This window comes from Coturnix japonica, chromosome 3 (assembly GCF_001577835.2).
Source record: "Coturnix japonica isolate 7356 chromosome 3, Coturnix japonica 2.1, whole genome shotgun sequence".
Taxonomy (NCBI): domain Eukaryota; kingdom Metazoa; phylum Chordata; class Aves; order Galliformes; family Phasianidae; genus Coturnix; species Coturnix japonica.
Genome location: NC_029518.1, coordinates 35026782 through 35040442, shown reverse-complemented (window position 1 = coordinate 35040442; position 13661 = coordinate 35026782). Strand labels below are relative to the sequence as shown.

The 13661-nt window shown below is 40.3% G+C and overlaps 1 protein-coding gene across 3 annotated transcripts in view; it reads right to left on the bottom strand.

Annotated features, from left to right (window-relative positions):
• PCNX2 (pecanex 2) overlaps positions 1-13661 on the bottom strand; it is a 133460-nt gene that overhangs the window by 6469 nt on the left and 113330 nt on the right. For all 3 annotated transcript variants that reach the window (XM_015857877.2, XM_015857878.2, XM_015857879.2), the window contains 6 exons: positions 11297-11530; positions 10172-10275; positions 3432-3576; positions 1559-1789; positions 1009-1283; positions 424-602 (listed from right to left, as the gene is read on the bottom strand). In XM_015857877.2, coding sequence (XP_015713363.1) covers positions 424-602; positions 1009-1283; positions 1559-1789; positions 3432-3576; positions 10172-10275; positions 11297-11530 — 1168 coding nt within the window. The remainder of the gene's footprint in view (positions 1-423; positions 603-1008; positions 1284-1558; positions 1790-3431; positions 3577-10171; positions 10276-11296; positions 11531-13661) is intronic.

Here is a 13661-nt window from a genome sequence, read left to right as displayed (position 1 = left end):
CAATAAATTGTCGCGCTCCTTCTAAGATAATTAAGATTTTTGCATACTTCTCCGTTCAGCTGTTCCCAATACATAGTAAGCACAGCCTCACTGGGTAAAGTGAATGGGAATCGTATGCGGACTCCCTCCATCTGAATTTCTCATACTGTAAGCAGTATTTCCCAGTCCAAAAATTAGACATGAAGTAGCCTGACAGTGAAATCTCTGGTGAGCCATTTGAAACACATCTGCTTTATGCTCTTGCAGTAAATACCTGGAACTGTGTCAGGAAGACATCTACACATGCTTGGTCACTAGGAAAGCCAAACACTGGTCTTTCTAAAATTAAGTTTTCCAGTGGATACATGAGAGCCCTGAAAGTATCTGCTCATGCGGCCCCTGGTGAGAAAACTACAGAAAAAGATAAGTAAATTGTGCAAATACCTGCATGCTGATGGGCCTCTTGTGATGAAGGCTGCAGCTGAGGGGTTCCATCTCTGGTGTGCTGTGAGCTGCTGCTCTGGCTTGAGTTACCTGTGGAGTTGCTGCCAGAGCCTCCTCCAGTATCTGCTTCTTCAATGTTGCCTCTGTCATGGTGAGCTGCATGGCAGTCCTTACGCATCCTGCTTGCATGAACAAACACATCAGTCAGTCTAAATGCATAGAGAACTTGTGCTACCAATGTCAGGTATCCTCACAATGTATAATTATGCTTTCTCATTACAGAACAGAAAATACAACTTCATTATGGGGCATAGAGAGTAAAATTTCCCCCAAAAAGGGAAATGTTTGTAATTCTAAGTGACTTGATAACAAGTCTTGACAAACATAGAAAATTTTCATTAAAAGGCAAGAATAAGTTAATGCATTTGCTTTCAGTCATATCTGTAGGGCTGTTTTATTACATTCTGAGTAGTGTGCGATTGTTTTACGGACAGATAACAATATGTGATTACTCTCTTAATGGAAAAATACAGCAGAACTAAGACTACAGGGTGTATAACTGCAAGACCAAAATTTAACACCTACCTTAACCATTTGGATCTGAACCACTTTTTAATGTTGTCCAAACTGACTGGTCCCCCCCATATGTTCCTCAGTTGGCTGTGAGTCCCAAGGTACGAGGTGGTTAAAGGGGAAACATACATTGGATATCCCAGTGGCTGATCGCACGAAGAATTAATTAAGTTCCTCAAGACCTGTTTGTTGTTCTGGATGCTCCCTCTCTCCGGGTTACGATTGCGCAAGAAGATTAGCTCCTGCTGCTGCCCAGCCCACAGCCCTCTGACACACTCCTTGTTGACCTACACGTAGGTGAAAAAACAGCGTGGGCCAGGAAGTCATATCTTTGTACCAGCAGGTTTGATAAACCTCCTGAGCAATTACTCCCTAGATAAGCCCAGGATGTTATTTGTGATGAACAAATATAAGGGCGGAAAAGTGAAATGAACAGAACTCTCCCCCAGCCTCTAATCCCTTCTCTGACAGCTATGATAAACCCCCTCCTTTTAGCCAGATTACTCAGAAGTTGTATTTGTAACTACAGCCCTAAATTACTGCAGAAAGACAGATTGTATACCTTGATAACCTTGAAGCTCAAGTAGCTTTTGTGAAGCATGATAACTTTATATTCATCTGCTCCTTCATCTACCACATGCCTCAGGGTCAGCAGCTCTTCTCTGTTGGAGAGGACAGCACTGCGCCAGGCTGGGTCCCCTTCATGGCAGATAACAACCTTTTCTTCAAAAGATTGGATTGCTTCATACAATACTGCTGGGTCCTCATATTCATCCGGGCAAGTGAACTGGTCCTGGTAGTACAAGAAATAGTACTCAAAAGGTCACGTCTATTTATGAAAATATAAAAACTATTGAAAAGAAACAAAATCCTAGGTTGTTTTGTTTGTTTGTGGACAGTGCCAACAGTGCCAAGTGCATAGTCTTGCATCTGGGTTGAGGCAACATCCATTACCAATACAAGCTGGGGGATGAAAGGATTGAACACAGCCCTTCCAAAAAAGACCTGAGAGCCCTGGTGGATGGGAAGCTGAACATGAGCCAGCCATATGCCCTCACAGCCCAAAAAGCCAACCGTATCATGGGCTGCATCAAAAGAAGCATGGCCAGCAGGGCAAGGGAGATGACCCTGCCCCTCTACTCTGTACTGGTGAGGCCTCACCTGGAGTATTGCTTCCAGATGTGGAGTCCTCAGTACAGAAGAGGCATGCAGCTGTTGGAGGGCTCCAAAATGACCTGATAGTGGCCTTTCACTATTTAAGGGGAACTTCAGGAAAGAAAGGGACAGATTCTTTAGCAGGTTCTGTTGTGACAGAACAAGGGGAAATGGTTTCAAGCTTAAAGAGGGTAGATTTAGGTTAGACCTGAGGTAAAAGTCTTTCACAGTGATGGTGGTGAGGCACTGAAACAGGTTGCCCAAAGATATGATGGTTATCCTGTCCTTGGAGACTTTCAAGGCATGGCTGGATCAGGCCCTGAGTCACTTATCTCGCTGTGCATGTCCCTGTTCATTGCAGGGAAGTTGGACTGCATGGCCTTTAGAGGTCCCTTCCAACTCTAAGGATTCTATGACTCTATGAACTCTACTCCCTGCTTTTACATGACTGCCATTTGACACAGCATGTGTTTCAGGCAGAACAACAATAATACAGAAAGGTACAATTTTTATTCTAGTGTAACCTGTTCTGATCTCACACCTCCACCAGACGAAGAGAGAATGAGAGCTTATCCACTGACAAGTTATAAAGTGAAATCCATGGGAAGCAGAGCTCTTGGGTAAGCTGGAGGGAGATAAAAATTACCTGTGGTGTTCCACAGCGTTTGTTTTTTCATCCATATAAAACCACAACAAAATCACTGACTATGAATCCATCATCAGTTACCACAATATCACATTACTTTTTCAACTGTTACACTTCCAGTGACTACAGATACAAAATTATTTTGCCCAATTCTGATAGGTTACTTTGTGGCAGTTCCACTTCAGTTACATTCACAACAATTATAAATACCACACACTAGCAAAGCATATGATGCTAAATAATACACCAGAGAAAGAATAAAATCAATTCCAAGTTATACAAGGGTTGAACTGAAGTAACTGGAGTGACTTAACTGGAGGTGTGCTGGATTTTTGCAAGTGGAAACAGAATGGGGTCAGAAATAGCAGAGCATAATCAAACACAGCAGTGACACCAACCCTTAGAACCACAACCCCTCAGCAGTGACTTCCAACAACATGTGGAAGTGTTAGTCAGGTACTGCCCATCACAAAAGGGCTGATAAATTAATGATGAAATTAGCTCAATCAATTTATTGATTTTTTATAAATAGTTTATTGAACCAATTTATTGCGCTTGTTTTCAAGCTAGAACCCATCATTTTGGTACCCCCACTAATGCAAGAGTAAAAGTTAAATACAAACAGAGACCCTACCTGATGGAGCTTCAGAGACATGCGGATCGCTGGGGCCACCACCTTATGCAGCAGATCCATGTCTGCAAAGACCCACTCATCCTTTGCCGCTATCCGGAAGTCCCCTTTGAACAGTGCGTGAAGGCCATACAGAAAGGAGTCTAAGCTGCAAGAGGAAGGCAGTGGTCACTTTCAAATGCCATCTCATCCTCACCAAGCTAATGCTGAGCTGCACAGGGACCCATAGTCCTTCCACTGCAGGGAGAACCATGGTACAGTCCTGGGAGTGCTTGTTATGTATCCTTGTGGTGGATGCAAAGCAAGGGTCATGCTGCATATATACATCTCTTTGGGTAGGTGTTATTCCTTCTGCTTGTACTGCCAACAACTGGCCATGAGAGAAACGTGACACCCAGAACATGAGTCTTAAGGGCCTGTGCAACAAGGTCCTTAACGACTCAGCAGCATCTGGGAGGCAGCAGAACTGCCTTTACTGAAAGCTCAATGATCAGCCCTGTCATGGTTGACAGTCCTGCTTGCAAGGTAAAATTAATAGTAATTACTAAAAAACAGATGTAAAATTTTTTTATTTTTATTTTTTTTTATTTACTAAATCTCAAACTTCTGATATGAAACACAAAACCAGACTTGAGCATTAAACCAGACATACTGAAAAGAGCACCAAGTTTCACAAGCATGAACTAACCCAGAGGCGTTTCCTACTGAAACGTGGGCTGGGTTTCTTTCTTCACACAAGCAACTGGATGTAACCAGCTCTGCCTGACCTTGATAACGGTTTGCCTGGACCAGAGACTATAGCAGGATGGATATAAGAGGATCAAAACCAAGCAACTGTTAGAAAATGGTAGCACTAGATCTTTGTGAAGGGAAACAAGCAGCCTGGGGCTCAGCCTTCACCACACATCCTGAGCATCCCACAGTGTACGGGAGCCACACGGGTGGTGCTGAGTGCAGGGCCACAGACCCGACACTGCTCTGAAGAACTGATCCTTAAATGGAGGAAAACAAAGCCAGCTATTAAAACCTAGCATCTCCTACAAACCCTCAGGACACGGCTTCATCCACCTGCCAACATCTTACTCACTGTTACAATGGTTTATTTTTTTGGTTGTAAAGGTTAGAGGTTTTCATTACCATCCACGCTTTCTCCAGAGAATGCATTATCTTTCCACTTAAACTGAGCTGTTGTAATTAGTTGGGGAAAAACAAATAGATATATTTTACTTTTTTTTTTCTCTTCTGAGAGAGAGCAAAAGAGAGATGAGGAGATTTCCTTGCTTATCTTCAAGCTGAAACACATTCTAATTTTGCCCGTGGTGGGTAGCGTGCTGTAGATATTAAAACAGAGAGATATATCTGTTGCTACCAGAAAAGCAGCTGGATACTGATTTTCTCTGTGGAAGCACCATGCGATACAAATCAAGTGATCAGCGGGCCTGAGGGCAGGCAGCGAGGCAGGGCTGCAAGCACTGCTGGGAACAGCAGGAGCACAGGGAAGCTCTCGTGAATTCTTAACTCATTTGCATTTATTAGTCACATATTAACACATGCCTAGGTGAGGCAGGCACTTAAACCCATAGCTTCAAAGTGCTGAAATGCAGGTTTCAGTGGGATCTGTTATACATCTTCAAAGAATGGCTCCTGATCCCTGCTGACCCTCAATCAATCATCTCCTGAATTTGGAGAATGATAATCTGCCCAAAGGCTGCTCAATAGCCAGGGAAACCCTAGAATAAACCAGTTAAAAAAGAAAAAGACTGTAGGTGCAGCCTACGTGCCCACCTATAAATCACATCCTTGAAGAAGGTGAGAAATCAGGAAGGGTCCTTATGGCCCACCCAGCAGACAACATCCAGTATTCCTGCCTTTATCCCAGCCTGCAAAACATACCTCAGTAAATAAATGTTCTTTCCAGGATGAAAAAAATAAAATAAAAATGGCAATCCTAAACATTCCCACACATTCTGCACCACAAGTAATACCCCTTGTATTTGCTGTGAAACGCTGGCTGAGCTGAAAGAAGGAAGAGGCAGGCAAGAGAACTGCTTTTTAAATCATCAAAGGTTTTCAGAGCCAAATGCTCTGAAACCAGAGCAGGCAAACAAAGAGTTTGTATTCACATCAGAGTGTCCTGTAGGCATCAGTTGATGCTGAACAGGTCGCTGCAAGCAACACTGCCTGCAGAAAGGGAGGCACAGTCCAGGACAGCATGAAAACTGTAGGTGAGCATCAGTGCAGGGAGCAGAGGGAAGCATGTACAGCTCCCACTGTGCTGAGCTCAGGAAGACTCATCCATTTCTCAGCCTTCTGCATAATAAGTTCCCTAACAAGCATTTTTAAGAACAATTGTGACTGTTACACAGAGTAAAGTAGTGGCGGGAGGCTGAGAGTCAATTATTTTATGTATCATGTTTTCCACCAGAGAGGTCTGAAGGACACTGCTGTATTCACAATGCCATTACAATTTTTCACTCTGCTGCCAATCGTAATGAAGCTTTGGGGCACATCCTACCTATAATGTGACACTATTTCAACCCGTTACTTCTGCAACACGCAGCCCTTAATCCACATAAAATAGAGGTGGTGTTGTGCTTCTAATTGCTGCACTCTCTTCTGAAGGCTCTAATGAGATCGCAAAGCAGCTGTACGCCCAGAGCATTGATCTCTGCCCCACTCAAGGTTGCTGCCACTTTCTTGGCCTAGTTTGTACACACCTCAATCAGTCACCTGCCACAGTTCCAGGCACATTACGCATACTTTGAAACCTAGTGAAGGTAAATTCAGATGCCAAGGAAACTGTGTTAATCAGGAGGATACAGAACTGCTATTTCTGGCAGCACTGCTGACCCTCTGAGCAGAGACCCGAAAGCTGCTGACGCACCTCCAAGCTGTTTCTGAAGACAACCTGCAGGTATATGGGATCCTGCAGCCCTGAGATGCTGAGTGAGGAGGGAACGATGCAGCAGCACCAGCACCAGAGTGGACAGCAGAACCAAAATGAGCACTCTTCCTTCACTCCCTGTGTTGCTCCAGAGCTGGAACTAAAAACACTTGATGCAAGCCCAGAATCAGTACAGACAGATAAAAGCTAATGAGGTAGTGACTGCATCTGTGTGTATTTTGTAATCCAAACTCCATCTTCTGCCCTCAGTTTTGCTGATGTTAATTGTGGATTTAGTTCAGCATTAAAACACACACGTGCTAATAATAATAACCTGCACATCTTAGCTCACCTCAAATAAATGATGATTTATTAAAAGATTTTTCTATTTTTCCAAATGTGAAACATATCCTAACCATTGATTTACTAGGAGGTCTACTGGCTGAATAGTGTTATTAAGTATTTTTTCCACGGAGGTACACCAAAATGTATCGCTCATATTTGAATAAATGAATGGTAATGTCACGTCATTCTTCAAATTGCATTTTGTGCAGCATGCCTCCTAATGACAGTTTAAGAGAGCACGGGATTTGCATAGCAATGTTCTGCCATCTTAATGAATGCATTTATAGTGCAATCTAGTGTTAATGTTGGGCTTCTGCTGACATTTACATGAACGGGTACACTGAATAATTATTTACATACATTATATAAGAGCATTTAAAACCTTGGCTTACACAGTGACATTTACTGATTAATAGATTAGACAAAATCAGGTGTAAATGAGTCCAAATTGATAGTTTACATACACAATGTAAACTCGAATCTCAATTCTGTAGTGCACATCTCAGTGTAATGTTATCTTTGCATTAGTGTTTTGGTGAAGCTGATGGACTACTGTCAGTCCTCAAGACACAGCAAGGGCTAGACAGCCCGTGTGAAGCCTCCCTCTATCCACATAGTTACCCCAGAGGACAAAATATGGGCCTGAGAGCACAGATTATTGTCTAGTTTTCTCACAATGGAGTTATCGGAAACTCTTGACTGAAATGAGCATGTGGAGAAGAAAATTACAACACCCATCTGACCATTACATCTTGAATTCATCATGAAACCTCTACCAGCATCGCAGACAAGATGCTTCGCAGCCAGAATTAATAAAGTTCCTCAAAAAAGTTCAGGGTCATTTCTTATCGCCAACTGAAGTAATCTAAAAAATCATGATACCTTCTCAAGAAAGTGAGCATAAAGCCATTGTGTAAGGAATGATTCCTCCAGCTTCCAAAGACCCTAAGCACTTCCATTCTATCTGATTTGTACAGAGACCTACAACAAGATAAGAGCTGAGGCCGAGAACCAACAATAATGCTGTAAATTATCCATTGCAAGAACTGCTGTCTCTCCACCAAATACAGAGAGGAGAAGGGAGGATCTGCCTTCATTGCCAAAAGTTAATCCTTGGGGATTAACCTCATTGATGTTGCCATGTGTTGGATGAAGTCTTCCTTCCATTTGCAAGCCATGTAAATCTACAACTATCTGAGCCTTGCTGACTTCTTTGTGTTTAAATAAGCTGTGGTGACCTCAGTGTAGCAGTAAAGATAACAAGCATGACAAGAGCTGCCCTCTGTGCTCTATTCATTTGAATTTGAGGGATTTTTGTTGATAAAGGTCTTGTCTGAGGGTAAAGTACCCACCTTGCTCCTTAGATGACACTTCCTACTCAACTGCTCTCGTCAATTGAAATAAATATATAAATTCTTCAAGCCAAAAATAAACATCAGTCACGAAGCCAATGCCATATTTTCCAGCCCTAGCAATTTACAACTCAAATTGTGCTACTCAGACTCCTATTTTTTTCCAGATCTTTCTGACAGATGAAAGGTACTGAAGATAACTTACCCAGGTGGGTAAGTGACACAGTTTTTCACAGTGAAACTTTTCTAGGGGAAGCTTTTGTGAAGTAGCGCTGAAAAAGACTGACAGAACTTTCCATTTATTTCCTTTTATGTTAAAAAGCACATGTTAAAAATACAACAATACAATAATGCCCTGGAGCACTTTCTTAATAAAAGAAAACCAGGACTTAATTAAAGATAAAGGATTATGTATAATGGATTCAGGAAACCAAGGATAGAGCTGTGCAATGCATATAGCTACCACAGTTCTTTCCCTTCTACATACTCTTTCTCTGCAATAAAAATACATTTTTAATGCTGGAATGTCCATTTCCCTAAAGAGAGAAACTGATGAGGTTCACTGGCTGTGTTTCAGGATTTAAAACGACATGATATGGCTGACTCCTGTAATTAGTAAAATCTTTGCAAATCATTAGCTTCAACATTCATACTTTCCAGGTTAAGCTTTTAAAAGTCTCTAATAGCACTGCTATCTCACTGCATAGCTACTAACTGTGTAAGCCAATAAAAGGAGGTGATATTGTTACTGTACCTGTACAACTGCCAAAACATTGTAATGAAGATTTTAAGATCCTAGGTTATCCTAGATCCTAGACATGCAATGTGATGACAGTTTTAGGAAGATTCTGTGGTATTTTTAGATGCTTTCCTAATGTCACTGTGACACAGCTATTGCAGATCCAGATCAAAATCCCTTTAATCTTTTCAGAAATTCACATCGACTTTTCCATCATGTCCCTATACTCTACAATTTGGATCATCTGAAAATAGGGCAATATTATTAAGCATCACACTAATTTGAATGTGTAGAAATTAAAGGAAAATAAACTTAACCCAGAAAACAAAAAAAAACCCCACAATAGAGAAAAGCAATATGCAAACACCAGGAGAAAAGAAATGACACGAGCCACTTGAGAAGGCAGAAAGGAGAAATAAGCCACGTGGGCCATGAAGTGACTGAAGAAAGACATGAAAACAGAAGTTACAAACATCTCAACACGTAACAAAGCTAGAATGAATATTTAAAGGACTGATTTATAACACAAAGTACATTCAAATTCACACACGCTGTCTTTGTTTTCCTTGTTAATAAGAGAAATCCTCCCTAAGGACTTGTTGATGGAACACTAGCCAGCTTTATTCACAGTTTTGTACCAATGCAGCAAGGTCAGTCAGAGACTGCGTATTTACTGAACTTCTCTACTGTTATTAAATGCCAACAAATGGAGGGATTTCAAATACACCTAATCAAAATCTAAAGCTAGGTGAGAAGGTAGACTTCTTTAAAGTAAATATTATTAATAAGCTGCTTTATTGTATTGTCTGCTCAGGCTGAACACTTAAAACAGGACAAAAGATATGTTGTAAAATCCAAATGAATTAGTACCTCTGAGCAAAAATGGAAGAACCCCGAACAAAAACTTAAGATTCAAATATAAACTTAACTAAGTAATAACATTCATAGGCCAGATTAGGAAGAAGTGCTTTGAATGAATGAATGCAAAAGAACAGATAAACCTGTGGTCTCAAGAGATGAAGGAATCTCTCTTCAGTTCCCAACATGGAGTGGTACAATGACCACAGAAAACAGTTCTGAGGAATACAGCAGAGTTACAATTTATTATTTTTCAGCTGACTGGCAGTCAGATTATTTAGCTGTTTATTTCCCATCTGGAGAAAGTCAGCATTTAAGTAGCCAGGCCAGAATCAAGTAAACACCACAAGTACATATTCCTTCAATGCAAGATTGCATTGAAAGATGTTTCGTGTGGAAGACTGATACTAGTTATTAAGCAAACTACTGAAGTGAAAGAAGTCCAGGAACAGAAGAAAACAAATTAAGTTACATAGGAAACAGGCTTCACCAAGTTTCTGCTGAGATTCTACAGTAAGTGAAAAAAGATCAACAGATCTTGGCTTAAAGAATGCCTAAGACTTACCTGATGGCCATGTTATGAGATGCAGTTCCCAAAGCTCTTCGGCCCAGTATACACAAAGCAAAGGATAGCGTTACTAATGGAGAATCCTCATCGCTGTCCAAGTGCTACAAAGTTTCAAAACTTGCATGTTATTGTAAATACAAATAGCATCCTAAAAAGCATTTTAATACTGTAAATGATAGCATGCAATAGAATCTGTCTGTAGCTGGATCTGCACACAAAAGCATTCTTTGCAATTAATAGAACAAGAAGGAAATGATACGTCAATCAAATGGTATTTAAGTGCAGAGTTGCAAGAAAGAATCGAATGGGAGAAGAAATACCAGGACTGAGCAATGTTATGCTGTTCTGATAAGGCTGGTGGTAGCAAATGGGATGTTCAGTCAGTGATCCTGTATGAAAAATACTCAAATAAGATTGCATGGGGCCAAGAAATATACACTTCTCATTTTTTCCCAATGTCAGCAATAATCAGAAAATTAAACAGAGGAATATGCTTTGTCTGCAACTGTATTCTCCCTCTGGGCTATTTTGAGTATTTCATGGAAATACAGTAGAGCATTTCTGCCAAATGATTGCTGACCACCAGTAATCCTAGCGGCTGAAAGCACATGAATGTGTAGCTGCAAACCTGCCCTTGACCTTCTAGAGCTGTACGATCATTTCATATGATCTTGTAGTGTAGATCACATTTGAATAATCAGCTCTCAGGAGTGAGCTACACTATATACTATTTAGTTGTTAGTTTGGTATGCACTTCCCTTGCATTTGAGGATCATACCCAAGCATAGGCAAATGTTTGGAAAGAACAAACAAACACGGACTAATGTTTGGCAAGCGTACCCAAACACAGGCTGCACTGAACAACAACAATGTCCTGATGGCATTCCCTGAGCACAGCCTGCTCCAGCAGAGCTTCTGCAATCACTTGTTAAATCCACTCTTTCTAGAGATGATAAAAGTAAGCGTCGGAGCGTATGAACAGTATGGAATTGGTTTTCCTTTGTGCTAAACTTAACAGCTTAATTGATATAATTTTTCCTGTATTAATCCTGAATAACCACGTATCATTTAAATCCAAACTCAGAAATTACAACTACTACTCATAAAAAAATGAATGCTTACCTCTGCCCTTTTCCTGGCACAGTACTGAATCCAGTCCAGATAAATACTGCAGAAACTAGCTCTTGTTATTCCTTGGAGACAGGGAACATAATCTTCATCTATGTTAATGTTAAACATTGCAAGGTCACGTTCAATATAATGCCACTTTGCGTAAGGCTGCAGCGTCTTTTGGATGGATTCATCTTTTATCCACTCAAAAATTTTGGGAGAGCTTGCTGTGAAGTATATTATACTCTGTTGACAAAATGAGCAAACATTAGTCATTCTGTCTCCGATTAAAACAGAAATATTTTATGCAAAAAGAATAAATCAAGTAAGCCAACACTAGCAACCCACAGTGGTACATATTTTTCCTGTTTTTTAATGCTTGGAATCAATGCTTCACCAGACTGTATAGTTAGATGGCAATAACTGATACCTAAATAGCAGGAAATGGAAATTGAAGTCATATATTTAATGCCTCGGTAATAAGATAATTAATACAAACCAATGGACTGCAATAAAACCAAGGAATTCCCACACTGCAGTGTGCAAACCAGGCAATACAAGTGGGCTCGTGGAGCCTATCATCAAACAAGGTGATACTGACAAAAGTTCAGAGAGATTCTGAAAACAACAGTAGTAGCTGTCCACATGATGAAAGCAGGTTTCTTTTTCTGATGTTGGCTTCCTGCTGTCTGAGTATGAAGCTTTTCTAATTCTTCAACACAAAACATTTCCACAGCGATTTAAATCTCTTAATGGTGAGATGTGACAGATGTGTATGATAAAACTCTGAAACCCCCTGTTTTAATTTCTGTTTTTACTCTGCATTTAACGGCATCACTATTTTTGATATTTTGTCAGTGAGATCAGTAAAGAATAATGAGTTGTAAGTGTAAACTTAAAAAGCTGATAAATAATGCAACTGAATTTACGTTTAAAAAGCAAGGAGGAGGAAGAGCACACACCAGGTGTTCTTTGACCAAACACACACATACAAGAAAGCAGTGAGACTCATATATCATGCCTGTGCCTGAGTTTCTAAGCTTAAGTTCTAACCAATGAGGCTGGGACCATTAGAATATTAGTAAGAAAAATCTACCAATGCCAAATATAAAGCTTGTTTTCAGAAACCTAAGAAGTTCCAGTCTTGCAAAAGAAGGTGACAGCAGCTGAGAAGGCACATTATAATGTTTTATCATTATAATGTTTTGTTTTAATTAAAGATATTCATTTAAAACTGCATTCCAAAGCAAACAAGAGACGAATGAACATGACTGAAGGTGATGTTCTACTGATGAAACAGGAATACTATTTAGCAAATATATGTATAAAATTAAAATACAATGGATTAAAATGAAAAAAAAGTACAGAAGCACCATCAGCCCTTTTTTTGCCATCCACTATTTGTCTCTTAAACTGCACAAACATACACAGGTAAGTGGAAAATTAAGCTCCAAAGGAAAAAGACAAGGTAGAGTAATACAGATTGGGGATGGTGCCTTAATTTCCTGGCATGGATATGCTATCTTCTAAAAACAATTCACAAAGAAACAATAGGATCTGAAAACTCTGAGAATGCAGATTTCTGGAATAGCAGAAGACATTTAAACAAGAATATATCAAGAGGAGATAGAGGAGGCACAAGGGAAAAATATCACAGTAGTTGAGCAGGAAATGATTTCAAAATGTATGCAGGAGGGCTACAGAAGCTGACCCACTTTATTTGTAGAGAATAAAAATCCCCTTTCAAGAAGAAATAAGGACCTTTCTGGACTGCCAGTGAAACCGCAAGTGAAATAAACATGCAAAGAATATAAAGCTCAATGTAACTCACTCTTTAAAGTTCAATATAATAATTATTCATGAAGCATAGAAGTAAAACAAAGCATACGTTTTCTTCACTGATCCTCAAAACACAGTTTGCTTTTCTTATTATTCTCACCTGTGTTTCCAAAGAAGCAAATTCAGCTGGGAAAGCAATCAGACTGGCAATCAGACAGTGAAGCAGCAGAACTTCTGCCACCTAATTAAATTCTGCTCTCAGTAGCTCTTCCTGGATATGTTTTGTGCATGAGTACATTCTCAGCTATATGGCAATTCAGAAATGATACAGCAAATACTTTAATATTGTAAGCTACAAAGCACAAACTGGAAGCTCTCCAAGCACTCGGTGTGAGGGAGGTGCAGTTACTGCTGAAGCTCAAGTCCATGGGTTTTCCGAGTTAGTGATCTGTCTTACCCAAATACTGTATTAATTAGACTTCTCACAATTACCTTCCTACTCCACTAAAAGCAAAGTGTTAGAGGTTTAAAATGTTCACAGTGGGATTGCCCAGGGTCTTCACAACTCAAGACTCCTCCTTAAGAGGGAGCTGGGGAA